Source organism: Leptonychotes weddellii, chromosome 2 (assembly GCF_054177405.1).
Source record: "Leptonychotes weddellii isolate Sample4059 chromosome 2, ASM5417740v2, whole genome shotgun sequence".
Classification (NCBI taxonomy): Eukaryota; Metazoa; Chordata; class Mammalia; order Carnivora; family Phocidae; genus Leptonychotes; species Leptonychotes weddellii.
The window spans coordinates 45,426,114-45,448,737 of record NC_138370.1 but is presented as its reverse complement, the minus strand read 5'-3'; the positions used below and the strand labels follow the sequence as shown (position 1 = coordinate 45,448,737).

Genomic DNA, 22,624 nt, shown 5'->3' with positions numbered 1-22,624 from the left:
CCCAGTATGGGTGGCAGTATCAGAAGAACTGGTTCTTGCTCTCAGAGTCATATCTGGATATTCAGAGACTCCTGGCCCTAGCCAGCGGCCTTATGGTCAGGCAAATGGGCCGGGTTAAGTGGACAATTAAGAACATCCCAGGGTGGTTGATGAAATTCCTTATACAGATTCTAGGGTAGAATTAAATGAGGTCAAGTAGTCCCTGCCTAGTTGCTGGCTCAGAAGGGGACTAGAATGCCAAAGCAGATGTCTTGGACAGGCCATGGATGTGGCCACGGTGGTGTGCAGGCCACGCAGCTATGGACAAAACCGTGACACATTCCTCTGTTGTCCAGTAGAGCCACTGATGTAGTGAGAACTTGACCTGAATATTAATGAAAGAAAATATTGCCTGAAAATTGCCTTTGAGCTAAATCTCCTGAGTGTAAGTGCTAACACGTAGCTGGCAGATGGAATACTAAGGTCTTTGATTATGGCTCCTGGGGGATTCAGTGGATTTTGGCAGAAATAGACAGTGAGTCCATCTTGGGCTTTGTTTATACTGTTAATAAGCCACAGCTGAAAATACTATTAATGGCTTGGAACAAAGTGTTTTTATATCAGTCTGGGCTCCTGGAACAGATCTCATTGGACAAAGGAATACATTTAAACATGACCAGTGTATAAAATGGTCCATGAGAACAACATAACAAAGGCATTTAAATAGAAGTTGGAACGAGTAATTAAAACACTTACTACTAAAGACAGGGTGACAAGGACGTAAAAGCTGGCTAGTTCACTAGATGAGTGTGTAGATGCTGTGGGTATGAGTGATAGTAACGAGGAATGCCTTTAATAAGTTTCTAGTGTCTGGTGGTGGAAGTGTGAGGAGTTGGGAGCAATGCTGGGACACAATTCTGTCCTTCCCACCTGACAGGTACTTCTTTTGTGTTATAATGGTTCTGATGTAATATATGAGATATATATTATATACTTGATATAATGGTTCTGAGTCCATGATTGCATTTTCTAGCTAAAGGGATCATTGCTACTTATGATACTATATCTATTTCTCTAAACTAGGAAGACATTCATACTCTCTGTGGGTGAGGGGACAAGACATCTTGTGCACTGGAATCTCGTGAAGCCTCCCAATTAGAGGAAGATGCTTTCTTTGCTGTTTCTCCTGCCTTTTGTCCTTCTGTACAGTTAAGTAAATGACATATGAGATTAAAGCTTATTTCTGCCTCATAAGCATGATTGCTTCCTCAAACCTGTAATCAGGGCTATGGTGCGGTAATGAACAAAGCTACTTGACATTCGGATGTTGGTTTTAATAGAAAAATGACACACTGGAACAATTTAAACTTAATCGTCTTTATGTAAAGATGGTCCCTCATAAAATTTGGCAACAACTTGTAAGATTACCATCATTCTATGTGCATGCAATAATAACAGTCTAGGGGAAGGCAATGTTTCTCATACAAGTCCAACACCTGTCTTGGGAGGTCTTGCTGAGATCCAGTTTTCTGGATGGGCAATTGTGGAGGTTGGAACTCATTAGCCTTTAGGTTGTCCCAGTAATCTCCATTTCCACCAAGCTCTCTAGATGATCGGAATGCACAGTCAAGTTGTGGAAACAAGCGTTTCCAAGAGGCACGATGTATCTATCCTAGTAGGCTTGAATTTTTAGGGAGGTAACATTCTTTGGATTCCTCTAATACTCTAATTTATATGTTAAGTGGCAGTTTATGAAAACATACTCTGGGATGACTTTTGTGTTAGTATTTAACTGTATTTTACTTTTTAATAATTTCTGCTTTTAAGTAAGGCTGTTTCTAAGTAGGGCTATACATAAGGCAATCTATATGATCTGTATCTTTATCCATTTTAAATCTGCAGGGCCTAAGGATATCCTGGGCAATAGGTTTCGGATAATTATGTGTTACTGTGTGATTTAGTGCATTATTGTTTTCAAAAGCATCTGGAAGATGATTTCGCTAACATATCATATTTCTGATTAATTGTGGAGTTGGAAAAATAGAAACTTTTAATTTCAGTAAAAACATTTCCCTCGTGAAAATGTCTTGTTCAAATACTTATTCCCTGATAATGGCAATAACACCAAGATGTTGAGGAGAATTTAGGTTCTAAAAACATGAAAATAGCTTGGGTATTTGCAATTATAAAACATATGTGCTAGGGGAAGTAATTTTCAATTATTTCCTATGTCACAAAAACACTGGATGGTCCAAATTTAAAATCTGACTCAAGATTGACATTCAAAATGCAAATGTATAATTAAGCATTCATCATCTGTTGCCCGGAGTCTGGATTGTCTTCATTATTTAACTCTCAGATTCTTGGTTTCTTATCCCAGGGAAAGATTATAGCACTATCTAGCAGGTTTTTTTTAGGGTGAGGGAAAGAATATAAAACACTTGAAAAAGTACTCAAATTACTGTTATTGTATTTTTTAATATTTTGTTGGTTATAATTGTGTTATTATGGAAATTGCATGATACACAACCTGAAAGGAAAATACTAATAACAACTTGAATCATTGTCCTGTTAGGTATTTTAAATACCAAACTAGCAACCAAGTACTATAGAAAATAGGCCAGCCCCAATGCTTACTCTGCAGATGGCCTTGCACTTGCGTACTATTGCACTAAAAATTAACCAAGGGCCTAAAACTGAAGTTGCTGCTGTAGGCTTCACTGTCATATTGTTAATAATAAATGGGTTTTGCTATCTGGCTGCTAGGATTCTTTGCAAATCTAGCCTCTGCAGTCAAGGAGTCATTAGTGTTTTGAACATGTTCTTTGAAACAGCACAAGTATTTTGGGTGTGCCCATAAGATAAGGCACGTGGAGACATCTCACTTCTTCAGAAACAGGATCTCAGCTCTGTTGGGCCTGATTGGAATCTGGCCCAACAGTCCAGGAGGCCCGAGAATGAGGGAGAGAGCAGGGACCGACCCTTGGACTGCAAAAAAGTCATGTGATTTTGTTGTTGTTGTTGTGTTGTTAAGTGACTGGCCTGTAGCAGTTTTTTTTTTTTTTTTTTCAAAGGCTGCACTTAAAATAATAATTTTAAGCATGGATGAAACATTTCAATAGTTCACTATTAGTATTAGATTACTATATTAGAAGGCGCATCAAACTATTTTACGACCCAAAGTAATTTCTTTGTTTTGTAAAACTCAGTCACAAAATCACCCTGTGTTTATGTATGTTTAGTTGTGCACTGATATTCTTTATTCCAATTAGTACTCAAATATTTCTTGGGGATAATTCTGTTTTCTACAGTCATCTTCAGCTTCAGTTTCTAAGAGACTGAAGGCCAAGCAAGCAAAGGGTTTAGACAAACATATAAAACTTTTGCCTCTGATGCTATGTGTTGGCCAGTAATTAATATTCATAAAATTAAGCACTTTCCAACTCAAAATATAGGCAATAATAAAGATTAAATAGAATGAACTAAAAATGAGCAAAAGAACACGGCTGATTAAAAAGGTAAAATTGAAGAAATGGCTTAATTTATTCACAAGTAAAACCTCCTAATATGCTTTAAGCAGGTTAGAAGGGTAGGCAATGAAAAATGTAAAAACCCATTTAGTTAGTATATAATTCTTTCTGTAAGGAGGACCTGTTTTCACTAAGTTTGAAAGTGAGAAAAATGTTTCAGTAGTTAAGCATCAATACCACATGGTGAAACATTCTATATGCTTTTTCATTTTATTAGAGAACTAGGCCAAAGGCTGACTCACACTAACGTGCATATTATAACTAGAAATATTAAAAATAGAAATCCAAGGGTAGACTTAGTCATTCAGTTGAATTGCTTCATCTCCATCACAAAAAATATATATATTAACCTACATGTGAGAAAAGAATTAATTTCCTATCCTCTTCTTATTCCTCAAAAATGACCAAAAAAAAAAAAAAAATCTTATTTTGGGTGTGGAAATGGTGAAGACATGAAGCTTACTAGTGAGTGGTAATAAAACATGGAGCCTCTAAGATGGCATGAGTGATGATTTATTGTGTGAACTGCTGTGAGATACAACAGCATTAAATACATTATTTTCATCCTAATGTTTCTCTCCTGGTAGGTGCCTTTGGGTGTTCTATATACACTCAAGATGTTTAGTAGTTATGCCAGAGGTCTTTCTGTTAAAATAATTTTCTGTAACTTCTAATTGCCAAATAGGAAAGTGACAAAGGAAGGAAAAGTGAATTGCTATTCATTTCCACTTACATGACTTCAAAGTGTGTGGATTTTGAAAAAAAAAAAAATTACTAATAAACATAGCAGTGGGTTATTTTTGTCAGGAAAATAGCCATCACTTAGAAAAAATTCTGAGGTAAGATGAAATATGTGAATAAATTAAAAATTCTTTTTCAAAATAAATGCCAGCTTAAAATAAAATACTCAGCTTAATACATCTATATACATTTCTATATTATTTTGAAATTTGAAAAGCTTAAAAGAATACAATTATGGATGTGGTTAAAGATACTTTATAGTTGCAGGCCAATTGTCAATATAAAATTCTTTGAAATTTAGTTCCCAGGAGAATTTTGCATTTATTCTTGATGACACGTGAATTAGTTATGAATTAGCCAAGTTTATGTTTGGCGTATTGAATTTAGATTCAGAAATGGTTTGGAAATTATTAAATGGTAAAAAGTAAGCTTGAAAAGATGAATACTTAAAATAAAATAACATAAAAATGGAATACATACATTTTAGGAGATTGATGAGAAAACAATAAAATAATTTTTTAAATACCCATATATCTATTCCTAGCACAATATGTTAGATTCATTCAGTGCCAACTCAGAATTATGGAGTGACATAAAATAATACATTAAAAATAGACAACATGTGTAAAAAGCACTATATACATTTTAGTTAACTTTGAGATGTAATTCACTGTAATGCATGTGAAATTAGATTAAGTAGAGATTGTATTAGTTTGTTGAATACTATTTTCCTAAACTGATATTTCAGAGGGGATGTAGCTCTATGAATTAGCTGTGTTTAAAAAAAACTCTGAATATTTGTTTGCAGGAAATCATTAAATTCTTACAATTTTTGTTTTACTTGAGAGGATGAAATTTCAAACCCCTGTATATCAGAGTCACTCATATATAATTTAGTTTGAAATTAATTGAAAGTACTTTTCCCAGAAATGTAGGAAATTTGTAAGAAATGTTTTCCTACTGAAAGAATATCTTATACGCCAGAATATAGCATAAACTGACCTAGAATGGAAACTTTATTAAATAATTTAATATATATGGGGGCCACATTGCCTTCAACTGTCTGTGGAGCCTCCTCCCTTCAAAGTAGTATACATATATATTTGTATATATAGACCACAGAGCTGAAAAACTGTAGAGGGCAGAAAAAAACAATCATTTGTTATTCTTAGAAGTTACCTTGAGGTATTTTTAAAGTAAGACAGCATGTAAACACGTAAGTCAATAAAAAGACAAGTTTTGTACAGATAGTCAAAATGCAGTCAATGATACCTTAATCTTAAAAAGATAACCATCGTGCCTCGCAGGATCTAAACTTGGCCGTTGTTTCTCAAATCTAGAACTAATGGTCCATCTTTATTTCATCTGAGTATGTAAATAATAATGACTATACAATAACAGGCAGGTAGATAGAGGCGCTAGAATACGTGTGAATGTTTTCTCTTCGCAAACCATTGCGTCATTACACCGTGATGCGGAAGAAGCTACGTGAAATGCAACCCCGTATCAGCCATTTCTCTCAACAAATAACATATTCAGAAACATTTTGGCACGTCTTTATAACCCCGCAGGACTGAAGTAAGGATACCACACGTGGGAAGAGCAACTTCTGACCAAAATACTTCCATATCATGCATACACCCATACATATACAGCAGTGGGGATAAGCATCTATGACATGGTGCGGTGGGTAATCAGCACACAGCAGGCCATGACAGTGTGGGGTGGGGAAATTTGGATACAAGAGGAAACTTGTATTCTTTCACAATAGACCAAAGGTTCACCCGCTTGTACCTTAATAGAGAAAAGGTCAGATGTAAGAGATTCCATATAATTCTAAGCCAATACTGAACCAAGTTAAAACTTTCCTAGGAATAATGTAAGGTTCCCTGTTGTAACAAACTTTTTATACTGAGGCTATTTTATTTACTTTACCTATTCTGCCAACTTAGAGTGCTTGGAAAAACTATGTAAACCCGTACTCATGAAGATAAAGGGCTTTGGGCCAACATTTAGACTCAGTTAGATTATGTTGATTTAAAGATTTAGATTGCTCAGACTGTTTCTAAGCAAAATACATATATTTTTTTTAAAAAAATGATGAATTCAGTCAGCCCAGAGGGTTGTTAGGTTGAGAAAAATAGTTTTCAAAAAGGCGAAATGATCAACCCCAAATTTGCATAATGATTGGAATATTATAAAATAAATGGAATGCATAAATTTCTAATGAATGTATTTGCATTACCATATTGTTTCTTCTTAAAAAGTAAGTATTGATTGATTGTTGCTGAGGTAAACCTAAGTTTTCATCAGACTTCTTTGTGCATTGTTTTGTAAGGCAATACTTAAATATATATTTTTTATACTAAAGCTCCTATAGGCATTAACTACTTAGTTACTAGAAATTTAAATATATTCTCTCCCAAAGTGGCTATTTGTGTTATGCAAATACAAAGCAATTAATTTTTTTTTAAATTTACAGTTAAGATAATTAAGTAAAAGTAATTGGATCAAGTGATTTTTTTCCTCCAGGGATGAAAAAATAAAGAAGTGGCTAGCTATGTTGGGAACAAATATGCAATTTTAGAAGAAAAATTAGTTGAATGATTACATATTATAAGAAAACTTAGTAAGGGCTTTAAAATAATACTGGCTCTAGATACCTGCTATGAAATTGAGAATCCTTCAATTAGATAAATGTAACATGTTTCTGGTCTGTTTATCTAAGGTTATATCTATTCTTAACCAAGATGTGCAGCAGAATCATCTGAGGAGGTATTTTTAAATGCCCTTTATTCCAGAAATTTAGTTTAAAAGACTGGACTGTTTATGATTTCCCAGCCCCAATTCTTGGCTTGAGTATGTTTAAATGCAATCATTGAATGCTAATATTATGGTGGCCAAGTCCGACGACTAATACGCTCTAGTATAGACTACCTTGTGATCTCTTTTTAATTGAACATTTCAAAGGATGCTGCTATCAAAAACCAAAATTGTTCATTTATTATAAAGAATCTCAACTTCTCTTAACATTAAGGGATTCTAAAAATACATAGGTTGGACAAAGTATTTTATTTTTGCCTTATTTTTAGGTCTCTATTTTCTGACAAGAAAGGCTGCATTTAGAACTTCTTTGTACAAATAATTTTTCTATTAATTTTTGGAACTAATTTTGTCAAAACAAATAACTGTTTCTTTCATGGAGACTATTATAAGATTATATGCGTTATTTTTGTTTATATATATTTAAAGATTATTTTGACCAATCAAATAACTCAGCTGATAAGATAAAGGATAATATTTAAGTATCTTTTTACTGAGTGAGGGAAGACAAACGGAGTTTGAAAAAGAGAATATCCTTAGCTGAAGGGGGATGGTCATTGTTTGGCTTTAAATATGCAAGGGGCTGTGTTTCCCCACCAAACACTGCCTGGGTGCAGAATACGCTCTCTGCTTTTTTCACTGATGACCACATTCCTCTACTTAGAGTTAAGAAAGTGAATTTACCGTGTCTGAGAAACGGTAAAACTTCTCCAATGCAAAAGCTTCTGTCTGTGGGAAGGTAAGGTGGACCAAGAGGGATTGAGAAACCAGAGAATCAAGTCATATATGAGTAAATATAATTGCACAATTGGTTTTAATTGCATACATCATTTTCACATACATATGTATCAATTAATCGATTTTCACATATGCAAGGTATCCAACCCCCAAAGGATGAAATGAACTAAGAACAAAGCAAAACAAAAACCCTATATTTTCCTGCACTAAATCTCAATTATAATATCTGCTCCTTGAATATTTCAACTAGTCATTAGAAAATAATAAGATATTACTCTTTTTGCATTTCTATATTTCCCTAGAGAGCCACTCACTAGAAAAATTAATCTTGTCATCTTTCTGTGAGCTAAAGAATAATGGGCTTCATTATATATCCTGATATTCTTACCGGTAGTGAAACTCAAAAGCTGCTTTGGTAGGATAATTTTTTTTTAAAGGAGAACCAAAATTGAGCATCTACACTTACAGTCTATCATGTTACCCTTTGGACGCTGTGTCTGTTGTTGGATGTGTGGTGGGTGTGGAAAGTGAGCTCTCTACCCCCATTTGGACATCACATACCTAATACTTCCCAGCACCTGGTCGATACATTCTAAATTGTATAGGAAGGAGGAGAAAGGTAGAGAAATGGAAAATAAAAGTGAAAAGGCAAACCAAAATGAGAAGGGGAAATAAGTATTACTTTACTTTGGATTAATGACATTAGAAGGAGAAGTTGTCTTTATCAGTCATTTAAGGGAAAGGAAAACAGGAGCTTTACCCTTGTGATACAGAATTTTTTGTCCTGTGATAATGTTTCAGCCAGTGCCAAGTGTCATGAAAAGAAAGAGGAGCAGGTAGACAGTAGGGAGGGAGAAAAAAGGGGAATAAAGAGCGAGAAAAAGAAGGAGAAAAGTATAAGGAAACCAGTAGATGGGGCTGTGGGGGGGAGAAAGAGATAGAGAAAAATAAATTTCCCTATTAAAATGTTTCAATATACAAATGATGTGCCTTTATTTTTATAACAATTTGATCAAATAAAAGCTCAGGCACTGTTTTTGTCCCATGTATTACTCAGAGTATCACAGTCCTCGATGTTCCTTCCATGCTACTGTGAATTGGGTATTTATTATGATTTGGGGGAGTTAATTAGACATGACTGAATTCATTATTACTTTAGAATATGTTTAATGCTCAGTACTGAGAGATCATGGGCTTAGGGCTTTAAACAATTTTATGAATATGTAAATTGCAGCGAATAATTCAGAAACTACAAGGAAGCCTCAAAAAAAAAAATTTAAATCCTTTCAAAATCCTTAAAAATGCATCCTATATGAACCAGACTATTATTTCTAAGATTTGAGTATGTTTTGACTTAAGTATTCCAATACACCGGATTCTGGCTACAATTTCTCCTGTTACATAATTTGACATTTCTCTATTGCGTATGAGTCCATTTGCTTTTAAATGTCAGTTGGCACATTCACATTAAGAGAAGTAAACTGATAGACACGCTTGTCAATAGAAACTCTCCCTTCCAGAAGAGGAAAGGGGGTTGATCGAGCTTATGTGCATATAAAGACAACATTACAAGTCTTAATAGAGGGGAACAACTCCATTCTGTGCATCCAAATTCAATTATGAGATTACTTCTGCAACTTCCTGTGGTCTCCTAATGATGTTCTCAATACAATTTCTTCTGGATTTCATTTAACAGTTAACAGCAAGGCAATAATAACACCTTCTTGTGTTTCCCATAAAGATTCAGAATAAATATCTTAAAAACATGAAAGTATGCATGAGCAAGAGACCACATAGTTCTACATGAACATCATAGCATTAACAAATAGGTAATATTTTATGGAAACAAGGAAAGGAATTACTTTGATAAAAGGAACAACTTTAATAGCTATATCCAATGACGTGTTAAGTAAGACCATCAGGAACACTCTCACGTTGCAAGTAAGAAATGATATATTTTGTTAATTGAAGCAAAAAATGGTGTTGTTCCAGGAAGTACATTAGAAAGAGATTGATAAAACTCTCATGTCGATAGATATGCTATATAAAGTAGAACTGGATGTCACCATTTCATCCCTGAAGCTATTTTTGACAATTTCAGTTTCGATTGGACAAAACCAAAGGAATAGTTGTATCCTTTGGTTCTCAGACTCCACTTCCTCTCTGTACCACTCTATTACATATAACAAATTTACTTTCCAGTGACAATTGGTATCCTGCCGAACCCGATGCATTTAATCGCCTACCTTATTCTTTCTCTTTCGTCGAAATCTCAGAAGTTCTTTGTGCTGTCTTGATACAAAATTTACAGCTGCATATTCCAGAAGTGCTGAAAACACAAAAAGGAGGCATACTGCCATCCAAATGTCAATAGCTTTGACATAAGAAACCTAGCAAAGAGAGAAAGAGTGAGCAAATTGAGTTATATTGTTGTGTCCATCAAGAACAAAACCAAATGTCTCATGCTAAATTGTACATTTATATCAGCTGGAAAAAGAAAGCAACAAGACCAAGACTTTTTTTAACTTAATAAACATTTTTTTTTATTTTTTAATAATTAATTTTTGCAAGTTTGTATATCAGTCACATATTACAACCTGTGTATGTTTTGTTAAAAATTGTTGTCCAATGAAACACAAGACCAAACACATGATGAAGAAAAAATAAGTTAAGTGTAATTTTACCTTCAGTGTAGTACAGGATAATGCTCAAAAAAGTATGAAGTAACATTGAAATATAGATAATGCCACTTACCTTTTAGTTCCATATTTGCTTCACTAAATGTTTTTATTTTGAAATAATTTTTACATTAACAAACATGTTGCAAGAACAGTAAAAAAATAAAAAAATAAAAAACAAACCAAACCCCCCCCAAGTTCCCCAGTTGTTAACATTTGACCAAATGTTGTATTTGTCTCTATCTCTATCATTTATGTTTTCCCCTTGAACTATTTGAGTATAATTTGCAGACATGATGGCCTGTTACCCTGAAATACTTATGTGTATTTTCTAAAAGAAAATGACAATCTCCTCCTACATAACTCTAGTACGACCAATAAAATCAGATTGACATTAATAAAATACTACCATCTAATCCTAAAAGCTCATTCTCATTTCAGCAACTGTCCCAACGATGGCCTTTTTAGCAGAAAAACAGTTTTCGAACCAGTTCCAGGATTTAATCTAGAACTGTGTGTTGCATTTTGGCGTCATATCTCTTTAGTCTTCAGTGTGGAATATTTTGGTCAGTTTTTTCTCGCCTTCTGTGACCTTGATATTTTTGATGAGTGTAGACCAAATATTTTCTGAGTGTCTCCCACTTTTGGTTTATCTGATGTTTCCTCATTTTAAACTCAGATTATGGGATTTTAATAGGAACAGCGATGCCCCGTTCTTCACAGTGTACCATACCAGAAGGCACTGAACGTTGATCAGTTGGTTAAGGTGTTGTCTACCAGGTTTCTCTACTATAAAGATATAAATTTCCCTTGTGTGGAGATATTTGAAACTACATAGTATCTTCTTACTCTTTAAACTTTCATCCGTTAGACACTGATGACTTTTGTCTGAATCAATTATTACAATTATGATTTCCAAATGTGGGTTTTCTAATTCCATCTACATGTATTAGTTAGCATTCTACAGTAAGGAAAGTTTCTGTCTCCCACATTCATTTATAATAATAATGATTTTGTTTAATGGGTTATAATGCATTAACATCACTATTTTGATGCTCACACTAACTATACAAACTGGGTCAGGCCCTAGAAGTTAGGCCATGCATCCTTTTGTCAAGTCTCCCTCATGATTTGGGGGCTTTCTTACTTTCTGGCATGAGGCATTGCCAACTCATCTGTAATTTCCTATTCCAGTCCTTGATTAAGGCCTTCCTTCCTTCCTTCTTACCTTTCTTCCTTTCTTTCTCCTTTCCCCTAGAATCATTTCTTTAGTGAGGAACGGCTTTTAGAAACCGAGGATCTAGGCACTGGGTGTGCTCGTTGTTTCCTGGGTATCACTATTTCTAGGCCCTCTTAGCAGACAGAGTTAGGAATTGTATACATACATACACACAAGCATCCATAACTAATATATATTTTTATATATATATCACTGATATATATAATATGTCATATATATCTGCATATATACAATATATTATAATATATATAACATATCTGTTTATCATCTATCTGTGCATCTTTTTTTTTTCTTTTAGAGAGAGAAAAAGAGAGCAAGAGTGGTGGGGTAGGAGGGGCAGAGGGAGAGAGAGAGAAAGCATTTTAAGCAGGCTCCATGCCCAGCACAGAGTACAATGTGGGCTCGGTATCAGACCATGAGATCATGGCCTGAGCCAAAATCAAGAGTCAGAAGCTTAACCAACTGAGCCACCCAGGCACCCCTCTCTGTGTATCATTTATCTATCTGTATTTAAAACATGAATTCCCACTGGCATCTATAATTCCAATTCACTACCACAGGGTTCACTCTAGCTTTCACCTTTTTGATCGATGTAACACTTTCTCAGACAGCGACAAGCTTGTCTCTCATTATCTTTAACATATATTTAAAGAGTCTCCCTGTATGTAACTAATATCTTAATTCTGCTGGTCACCTCCAGCCTGAGCCCCATTAACCCCAGATGCCTTACTGGCTCTGGCTTCACGCAGGAAGACCCCACTGGCCGCCTTGGTCTTGACCTCCTCCTTGACCCATGGACCCAGGTCCTGCCAACCCCAGCCAGCCTCCTTCACCCTCACTACCTCGTTAGCACAGGGTCTTGCTGTTTTCTGCCTCGTCAAAGGTAAGGAAGAGAAGACAAAGAGAAGAAAAAACAAAGAACAGAGAATTATTTTTCTTACTATTTTTAAGAGAAAAAAACCCACAAAGAAGTGAAACAAAGAAGCATAAAAGGAAGAAATATGTCCCTGTTTCTTAGAAACAGATTCATACAGACTGAAGACCTTTGGAGGAACAATTCAGTAAACTTTAAGAAACTGTTTTAATTTTTCTCTCAGCTTAACAGGGCAGTGATTTGAGGATGTAATTGGACAAATGTTGCTGTATACGTCAATTGCTTAAGGATGAAAATTTTCTGTAAGTTTTAGTATCCTTTCTTATTGTATATGTGTCTGTATTACACACAGTGTTATATCATGATAGCAATACTGGTAAAATCATAACCTTTTGTGCTACGAGCAAGAGCCGTTCATTTTGTTGGGTACCTTAGACACATCAGTTAGATGTGGGGAAAAAAATTCTCTCATTTGCCAGGAATGAGATTAAGAATGAAAGATATTTATGTGAAATATTTTTTTTTTAATTTTTCCTGGGAAATGGACAATTACCTAAAACTTTGCTTCCCCACTGATAGAAACAAATGTCCCTTCCCAAGAAGTCGAGGAGAGCAGAACTCGAGGCTAGATGTAAGCAAAGATGTACTAACTACTTCTTTGGATTCAATGTATGGTTATCTTAAGGATCAAAACCTTACACTTTGGAAATTTGACTGTTTCTGTGCTGTTTGTATATTCTGTATTTTTTTTTCCTCTCTATTCATTCTTAATATCTAGTGGTGTTTTTGTCAATATCAACCTGTGGAAATCTTGATCAAATTTAGGCTGTGGTTTAAAAGGGGGAAAGTGGCTTACTCTTCAGGGGAAATCTATGTTGGGGAGAGCAATAAATAAAGTAAGGACAAACCTCTCTCCCCCCTTCTCATTTGGCCTTTTTGGTCTCAGGCTCGACTTTGCCCAAGTCTGGTTCAGAATCCCACGGCACTTGCGGGCTTACCTGAACACAGTACCTTGTAAATGCTCATGCTTGTTCTTTTTCTGTTTAGACTGTGAACTCTTTGAGGGCAGATGTCATCTCTGAGTTGTTCACCACCACAATACTGTTTGGCATGTGTGTACATATTTGCTAAATAAATGGGCAGATAAACTAAGGTGTACAATGTTAAAATACAGGGGAAGAATGAATCACAGATGATGATTCATGTGGAGATTCACTTTTGAAGTGATGCTCTGTTCATACCTTGGGTTGGATTAATTCTTTTTTAAAAAGAGGCCATTTCTTGACACTTCCAACAGTGTCAACTTACATATGAAATATGTCAACAAAGGAGCCCTCTGCATCTCCTCCACTTATTTTAAATGTGACTTCTGTTTATCAGAATGACCTCTACTGAGCAAAGACAGGTATGCCCTCATTTTATTCCCGTGCTTGCTAAGTGTCCAATTGTTTATAAAATATAGATTTAAAGCTCATAAGTTCTGCAGTTATGCCAAAAATCTTTGGCTGTCCTCAAATACATACTGTCTCAAAAGATAAAATACAGATTTCAAAAGCGCTGTCTCAAGCTACAACATTCCCGGAAGAATATTACTCATAAAGCATGTGCTCATTCTTTAACAACCTGAATCTATAATGACATGAACCGGAGATAAATCAGAAATTTAATTTCCATGTTAATCCAATGAATGTCTTCAATGACAACAGAGATATGCAAACATCATTTATGCCTGTTAGGGTTCTGCTAATTGTGAACAACTCCCGAGTGTTGAGCCTAAAGGGCCTACTTTCCTCATCTTCTTTTCTGACCTTCTTCACCAAATTCAACTCTTTTTCTCCTCCTCCACCCTCATTGCCCATCCAAATGCAGCAAACTTGGGACCTGGGAGGTTTGGAACTCTAGGGCTAATAACTAAAATATGGACAGCAGTTCTTACTCCAGCCCATGCCCAACATATTCGTGACATACAACACACCCCATGTGTTTCAGATTTATCACCTTTTTTTCCATCCCCTACTGGTTGCTATTCCTTGGGGCATTCTCACTCCAATCTGGTTCATTCCTCTGAACTACCATTTCAACAGTCCCATAGTCCAATGTGCTGTTGGAACCCTGATTCAATTTTAAGCAACAATCTCTCCTCAGTATTACTCCTTGAATACAAAAGTATGAGAAAATAAAACCTAAACATTTATTAGTTAGATGCACCAGTCAGGGGGACTTTTGTACTGGAGACCTGTTCAAAGCCACCATATTGAAGACTGCTTCTTTCTTGGAGCTTGCTCTTCCCATGGCTCCCGTGACCCAGGTTCTTCAGGTTTCCCTCCCTCAGGTCTCTGCTTTGTGGGCCCTTCCTCTTCATCCTGAGTTCCTCAGGGATACAGTCCAAGCACTCTTCTATTCTAACTGTGAAGCTTCTCATGAGTCAACTTCATCTATTACCATGGATTCAATTTCTCCTCTGTGCTTATGGCCTCCAAATCTCTCTTTGCTGATTTGACCCTTCTCTAGCCAGGTTCTTACTTGACTGCACCTTGTGGATGTTTCACACACCTCAAATTTACTCTAACTAAAAATGAAAGTTATGAATCTCTACCAGACTCCACCAGACAAACAACAAACTAACATAACTGCTTCCTCCTTCTCCTCATTGAAAGGTTACACTGTTTGCAGTTGTTCACCCCCACACTAGGAGTCCTCTCATTCTCTCATATCAAAGACCCACCTGTTAATTATACTTTCTTGCTATTTCTCAAATTTATCATTTTCTGTTTTCCATCCTTCCTACTGCCATCCCAGTGATCTCAACCACAATGATCTGTTCTTCAGTCCCTCAAATCTATCCTTGACACAACAATAAATGATTATTTTAAAATCCTTCTACTTAAAACTCTTCATTTGCTTTCAATTAATTGAAAGTCTCAAGTCTGTTTTATAGTGTATAAAGCCCTACATGGTTGGCCTCCAGCTTACTTCTCTTACTACAGGCATTCAATATATTTTTTTTTTTCTCATTCATTGAACACCATTGATGTACCCAAGTTTGGTTCTTAGTGTTGTAGTTATGGAGATGAGTAAGATAAATAAGATCCATCTTTAATGGAACTTACATTGAATTTGGGGAAAACATGCAATAAAAACACAAAGGTGATTTAAAAGAAGTGCAACAGAGAAACCACAATGGGGTAATGGGAAGAGTTGGACAGGGTGAAGGGGGCTATGTTAGATGAGGAGGGTCAGTGAAGGCCTCTGAAGATATGATAATTACCATCTTATGCCACTTTCTTACTTGCTTATTATACTAACTATTCTTCCCTGCTTTTATTTTTTGGAACCTGAAAGCAACTGACAAGCAATTGATAGCAGGTTGTATTCCCTGTTATTTCTGTTTGGAAAACTCCTTCTTTTGGGTAACTGCCATTTGTCCTTCAGGTCTCAGCTTAGACAACACATTATCAGGGAACCTTCTCCAAATGCCAGGACAGCCTTTCTCACCTTCCTACCTCCCCTTTCCTCATAGAAACCTTTTCCCAGGTCACTCACTACAATTGTAATTATATTTATTTGTAAGCAGGTCTTACAAGATGACTGCTGGATAGCAACACTTGAATGTCCCACCTTCAATTAACTATTCTACTCCACAATCCCTAAGTGCTTTCTATTTTTCAAAAACTTTGGTTAAGGTGATACAAAAATGAGTATGTTCTTGAAGATTTCAAAGTGAAATATCTATACTGCTGTTTTAACAAACTGTGTCTAAGCAAACACGAAATAATTCATCTCATTGTTGACCTTGCTCCACTGCACTGACACGATCCATTTATGTATCTTTCTCTTTTTAGGCTAATATATCCGATGAGCTGAGACAAAGGCCAAGTCTTACCCATCTTGATATTTCTAGGACCTAGACTGCTCGTCATACTATGTGCTCTCAGGTCATGTTGAATTGATTGAGTCACGTAGAGCGACTTCAAATCACTGGCCATTTATTATTAGAGAAATAATTATAATAATTAACATGTCAGGAAATGCTCTTGGTAGTATCCATGGAACTACTGAGTCTTCTTAGTAGTTGTCTAAAAATAACACTTTTAATCCTCACAATCACTGAGGAAACTATCCCCATTTTAAAGATGAGATTTAGGCACAATAAAAGAGCTTGCTTAAGTAAAATAACTTGTCACATAGCGACTGTTATGGACTGAATATGTTCTTCCAAAATTCAGATGTTGGAATCTAACCCCCAAGGGGATGGTATTAGGAGGTGGGGCCTTTGGAAGATGATCAGATTGTGAGGGTAGAGTCCTCATGAATGATGTTAGTGCCCTTGGAGAAAGGGTCCCAGAGAACTCCTTTGTCCCTCTACCATGAGGGGACACGGCTAGAGGATCACCGTCTATGAACCAGGAGGAAGGCTCTCACCAGACACTGAATCTGCCAGTGTCTTGACCTTGGACTTCTCAGGTTCCAGAATTGTGAGAATAAATATCTGTGGTCTTTAAGTCACCTATTCTATGGCCTTCTGTTACAGGAGCCTGAACCAATTAAGACAGCTACCAAGTTGCAAAGTTAGATTTGAATATAACTCATCTGGCTCCAAAGCCCATAAATTTAACTATTACTTTCTGTCCTCTGCATCTTAATATTCCAGCCTCTTTAACTTTTATCTAATAGTTAAGACTAAAATCAGTATGCAGAATACATATCATAAAGTCCTCTTTATTTGCTGGTTCTGATCTTAAAATCTGGCAAACAACTCCCTAGGTAATGTAGAAAAGGAGACATGAGCATTGTATTTACCACATAAAAACAAACTAGTTGCTCTGAGGAAGCAAAACTAGATTAGGAAAACATTTTATCCTCTGAAATGCAATGAAAGTCCCCTCGACGACACTCTTACATTAATTATAATGAAGTGTTTTCATGAGCTGGGAAACCACTGCCTACTTGCCATGTGATAATCTAAGAAGACATCAGCTCAATGAATTATGATTTGAGTATGCAGAGCTAGGTTACTGCAAGGCCTTGTCTTTTTCATTCTAAAACTGTTTCATAATGTAGGGAGAGGAATATAAGCATCATTATGTTCTATAGACTTCTTATGCCATTTTTTCCAGAAAAATTATGCATTCATTCCACTTTTAATGTTATCATTAGAAAATAGAGACAGTCTGCTTTTTGTGTCCCAATTATATATATATATATATATATTTATATATACATATATTCCAAATGTAGATGTGTATCTATATATATTCCAAATGTAGATATGTATGTATGTATGTATATATACATACACATATATATCCATACATATATATATTCCAGATATGGATATATGTGTATATATATTCCAAATATATGATAATGATTACATATATATATATATATGGATTTTATCATTATCAGTCATCCGATAAAGACCGGAATCAAATTTATCTTGACTCTAGGAAGCAGTCATGTTCTGGGAGTTCGTTTAAGCATGAATTTCTACACATCTACCTTTCCGATGATGCAAGGAAGTGGGCACCAGAAGGATTCAAGCTAGGATAGCATACAGTAACCAACAGTCCCGAAATCTCACTGGCTTGAAACAAAGAACAGTAAAGGACACGGCCATTTGTCCTTCAGGTCTCCGCTTTGAGTTCAATGGTGACTCTTGTCACTGTCATTCTCACTGACCTCAGCTGACGGGGTGATCACTATCTGGAACACCGTCAGCGGCAACAGTTGAGGAAAACCGGGCCCTGACGGCTCTCATGTTGGCTAACAAATACCTGAGGCTAGCAGCGGTACAGGTCACCGTGCCCAAAACTCCTGAGCCGGCACTACTCACAGTCCGCCCCACCCCGGAACGATGAGGCGCAACCTTACCCTGTGCCTGGGAGGAAGAGAAAGCCAGCATGAGTGGCAGAGGGAGTAGCGGTGGGAGAGTTCCCACTATTTTTATGTTTGAAACAGAAACACGGATTCCTAGAGGCACAGGACTGCGGACAGTGTGGATTATGATTTGACCACTGTTTATGATATCTTCCTAGAGGACTACAGCAGCTTTGTCAAAGAGCAAAACTCGCTGCTTTATTAAAAAAAAAAAAAAAAGCTGTTGATTAATTAAAGTGTGGCATAGAAGTGCAAACCTCCCTTGATCTTCAGCCAAAAATTTCTTCAAACCTTAGTGTCAGGTCAAATTTCAATACCATCAATTGTAAAGGGGTATAAATAGAGTCCAGGTAGCATTCTGAAGCACACACTTAATCTAAGAGAGATAATAGATTGACCAGCTGGTGGAGAGTAAAGACAGGCAGGCTGCAAGCCAAACGTAGGCATGGCAATGAGTTCGCTTGTGCAACAGAGTATGGAATTCACCTCACCAGTTGACCATAATGCTCATCTCCACCCCTTAATAACTACACCAGAACACTTTGTGGTGTAGTTTATTTGTGCCTATGGCCTCTGAAGCCGTTTGCTTTTGTGTTCTCTAATTAAGAGGAAGAGATGAGTTGCATTTATCTCAGACAATCCTTCATAAATACATTTACTTTTATGCTAGCTTTCGGTAGGATTATTGAGTAGCAACAATTTCAGAATACATTCCTTTACAAGTACACTGGGTGAGCTGTATTACAAGCATGGCTCCAAATGGTATAGTCAAGAAGTCTGGCAAGATACATGCCTTTACCTTACCCTGCATAAATGTGGTTAAAAGAATTGCCTCCTGAGACTGATAATGCCCCACACTAGAGCTCATCGATGACAAATGCATTAGTGGGTAAATATTTATTAGATTATAACCCAGACTACTTATTTATAGTAAATTATACTTATTAAATTATAAATTATAACCCAGACTACTGTTAGTCAATAGCTTCTAGAAATAGAATTTTAAAATGCATTTACAAGGAGCACAACTTAAATTTAAGAATAAGGGGTGGATTCAGCCAGAACCAGGAGTTGGCATCACAAAATCTCATATAAACCTACATGTTGGCGCTCTAGGGAAGTAAAGGAAGGTAGATTTTCCAGGAACCACTTGAAAGTGAGTATTTTATCAATTCTTTTCTCAATCTAAATTTGCTTTTTATTTGAGAAAGAGGCATAGCAAAACATCACAGAGTATTGCTTTTGATTAGCTAAAATAGCCCTTCAACCAGGGTGATTTTTCTCCCTTTAATGACAGTCAATCCTGATGGATACTCCCAGTTCCTTAGAAATGTAAAAGAAACTGTGAGGAGCAGTTCTGGCTGTGGAATGGACAAATGACTCAAGCATTCAACTAGATGCTTTTCTTCTGAGATATGCTGGAAGATTTACTGCTTGTGTTACGGCTTCCCCCCCCCCCCACCGGGGATTTAATTTCAGATCATAATGACTATTCCTTAATCTTGGTTTTGTAAAATCCAGATTGTAGTGTATTTAATCCTGCATTTCTCCCTAGTGTAAAACATGTATGAGAACTTTGTGTTTTGTAATTTGTCTAGGAAAAAATATTAGTCGCAAAATCATTTTGAGCTTCCTTCCAGACCTAAAGTGAGAGAGAGACAAGGGAAAGAATAAACAATGTTTTAGAAACAGGTGTTAAAGGAGAATGAAGTGGCTGTTGAAAAAGTGAAAGAAACTGTCTGGAGCACTGCCTTCTTGGAACACTAGGCAGTGGATCACATAGTACAAGGTTTTGTGAGTTGGACATTTATCATCCCGGAGGGCTGCTCACAACAGCAGAGTCCTTACGATGTCGCATTCATACTGATTATGATCCTCGTAACCCTTAGTGAATGAATGATACTTTGAACACAGTATTTATTTTCCACATAAAAGTTTTTATTTTAAGAGATGAAATCGTAAGAGAACAGAGCTGCAGCTTTCCTAAGTAATGGACTTGGCCAATCCCTCCAGTCACCAGATGAGAAAAGTACAACCAAAAAGGCTAAGGGATTTTGAAAGCTCATCTTGTTATCTCTGACTTCTGCTTCAATTCTGGGAATTTTGCCATCGTCTCTTCTACAGGACAAGTCTCTGATGTTTACCGTTTATATGAAATGAAATCTAGATATCGCAGCAAATACTTCTTAGGTGCATACTGATAGTTACTGGGATTTCTTACTATATTATCTTTTTTAACTGTTCCGTTAAGGTTGAATTCTGTGAGGGACACCTGGGTGGCTCAGTCGGTTAAGCATCTGCCTTCGGCTCAGGTCATGATCCCAGAGTCCTGGGATCGAGTCCCACATCGGGCTCCTTGCTCAGCAGGGGGCCTGCTTCTTCATCTATCTCCTGCTCCCCCTGGTTGTGCTTTCTCGCTCTCTGACAAATAAATTAATAAAATCTTAAAAAAAATTTATAAAAAAGGTTGAATTCTGTGACTTCTCTCTCCTCCACATTTTTGTACTGGAGGCTTTGCATGTCTATAACATCATCTTTATTTTAACCATATACCTACTTTATCCCTTTATCTCGGAGGTCAAGACCTTCATTGACAGCTTCAAACAGGAATTACAAAGACAGAGAAAGCTTGTTAGTTGCTTAAGGACACTGATGTTGGGACGGTGTTCTTTATTCCGTGGGTGAGGGGGAGTTTTCCATCCATTTTTAATCTGTCGGGAGGGTTTGTGGTATGATTCTAGGATATATGTGAACGCAGTAAAGGGGGTTTCAGACATTATTTAGGTAAAATTGTCTCAAAGTAGCATATACTTGCTTTGTTTTTAAATTTAGTTTGATGCCAAAACCACTGTATTATATCCTATTTTTTTTAAATTAAACTTCGTGATTTGATTATATGCTTTTTCCTAATTGTGCCATCAGATTTAAGAATCTGTGATGTGGTTATGCCTCTATGTCACCTTTAAAGGACATGCTTGATAACTTACTTTTCAGCCTCGTGAGATCTAGTAAGCCTAATAAATGTAGGTTCTAACATTAAATGTAGAACCAGAGATATCTGTCAATTTCTACCCTTCCTATTATAGGACCTACCTTATGTTTAGGAATTACCTGTTTACAGATAATAGATAAAACACTAATACAATTGGATGACATTCACATGCATTATAGTCTGTGATTTTTAACAAAAAATGGAACGAATAAATGATTCTTTCACTTTCTAGACTTTTTTCTTTTTCTCTGTTTCCTAAGTGAACCTAATATGAAACCAAACTATTAGTATATTCAATACATTTTTAAAAAAATTAAATATATTGCTCACATCAAATAGGTATTATAAGTTAAGTATGATTATTAAAATTCGTTAAAAATGAACCTACTTGCACCATATTTGTACTGAATGTAACTGAAGTAATTTTAGTTAACTGTATTTTGAATAAATATTAGAATGCTGCATTTAAATGGCGAGGACCAAAACTACTGACAATAATAGTTATTGCTATATTAATATGATTACTATGCAGTCCCCTCCCCTCATTTATATTACTGCTGACATTTACAGCTTACTCTCCTTTAAAACTGCAGGGTTTTTGTTTGTTTGTTTGTTTGTTTGTTGAGAATGAGAACTAATTAGATAAGAACACAATAGTGAGTACAGATCTTCCAGTTTTCTTCACATCCCTGTCTTTTCAATGTAATCTCACATATAGATCTTTGTGTGCCCACACAACCATGGTATCCAAATAAAAATATATTAGTTCAATTGATATTTTCTAACATTTGCAATCATTTCTATAATTGATGTCTTTAGGAAGAGTAAAAACTTAATATAAAAGCTATCTTTGTTACGTCTTCTAAAACCAATGTTTTCATTATACTATAAGGTAGACACATACAACATTTAATTTTTTTTCATTAATCTGGTGATTTTCAGGGGGGAAATATGGTTCTGTACAAGAGTAACTCAATTGAGCTTTTACATTCTCTTAGAAAGATATGAAAAAAAATGACAGACTTTTTTGCTTTTCAAGTTTGGACTAAGTACTAAGTAAATATTTAAAAGTTCTTATCTTTAAATATCTGCATGATATTTACTCATGTACTGATTTAGTTACATGAGGATAGAAATATGTAAAAGATC

The 22,624-nt window shown here is 35.9% G+C and overlaps 1 protein-coding gene across 2 annotated transcripts in view; it reads right to left on the bottom strand.

Moving 5' to 3' along the window:
- GLRA3 (glycine receptor alpha 3) overlaps positions 1-22,624 on the bottom strand; it is a 179,570-nt gene that overhangs the window by 6,755 nt on the left and 150,191 nt on the right. The window contains exons 8-9 of one of the 2 annotated variants that reach the window (XM_081810865.1): positions 10,058-10,201; positions 7,758-7,802 (exon numbers count right to left, since the gene is read on the bottom strand). In XM_081810865.1, the coding sequence (XP_081666991.1) occupies positions 7,758-7,802; positions 10,058-10,201 (189 nt within the window). The remainder of the gene's footprint in view (positions 1-7,757; positions 7,803-10,057; positions 10,202-22,624) is intronic. The other variant, XM_081810870.1, reaches the window with a different exon arrangement.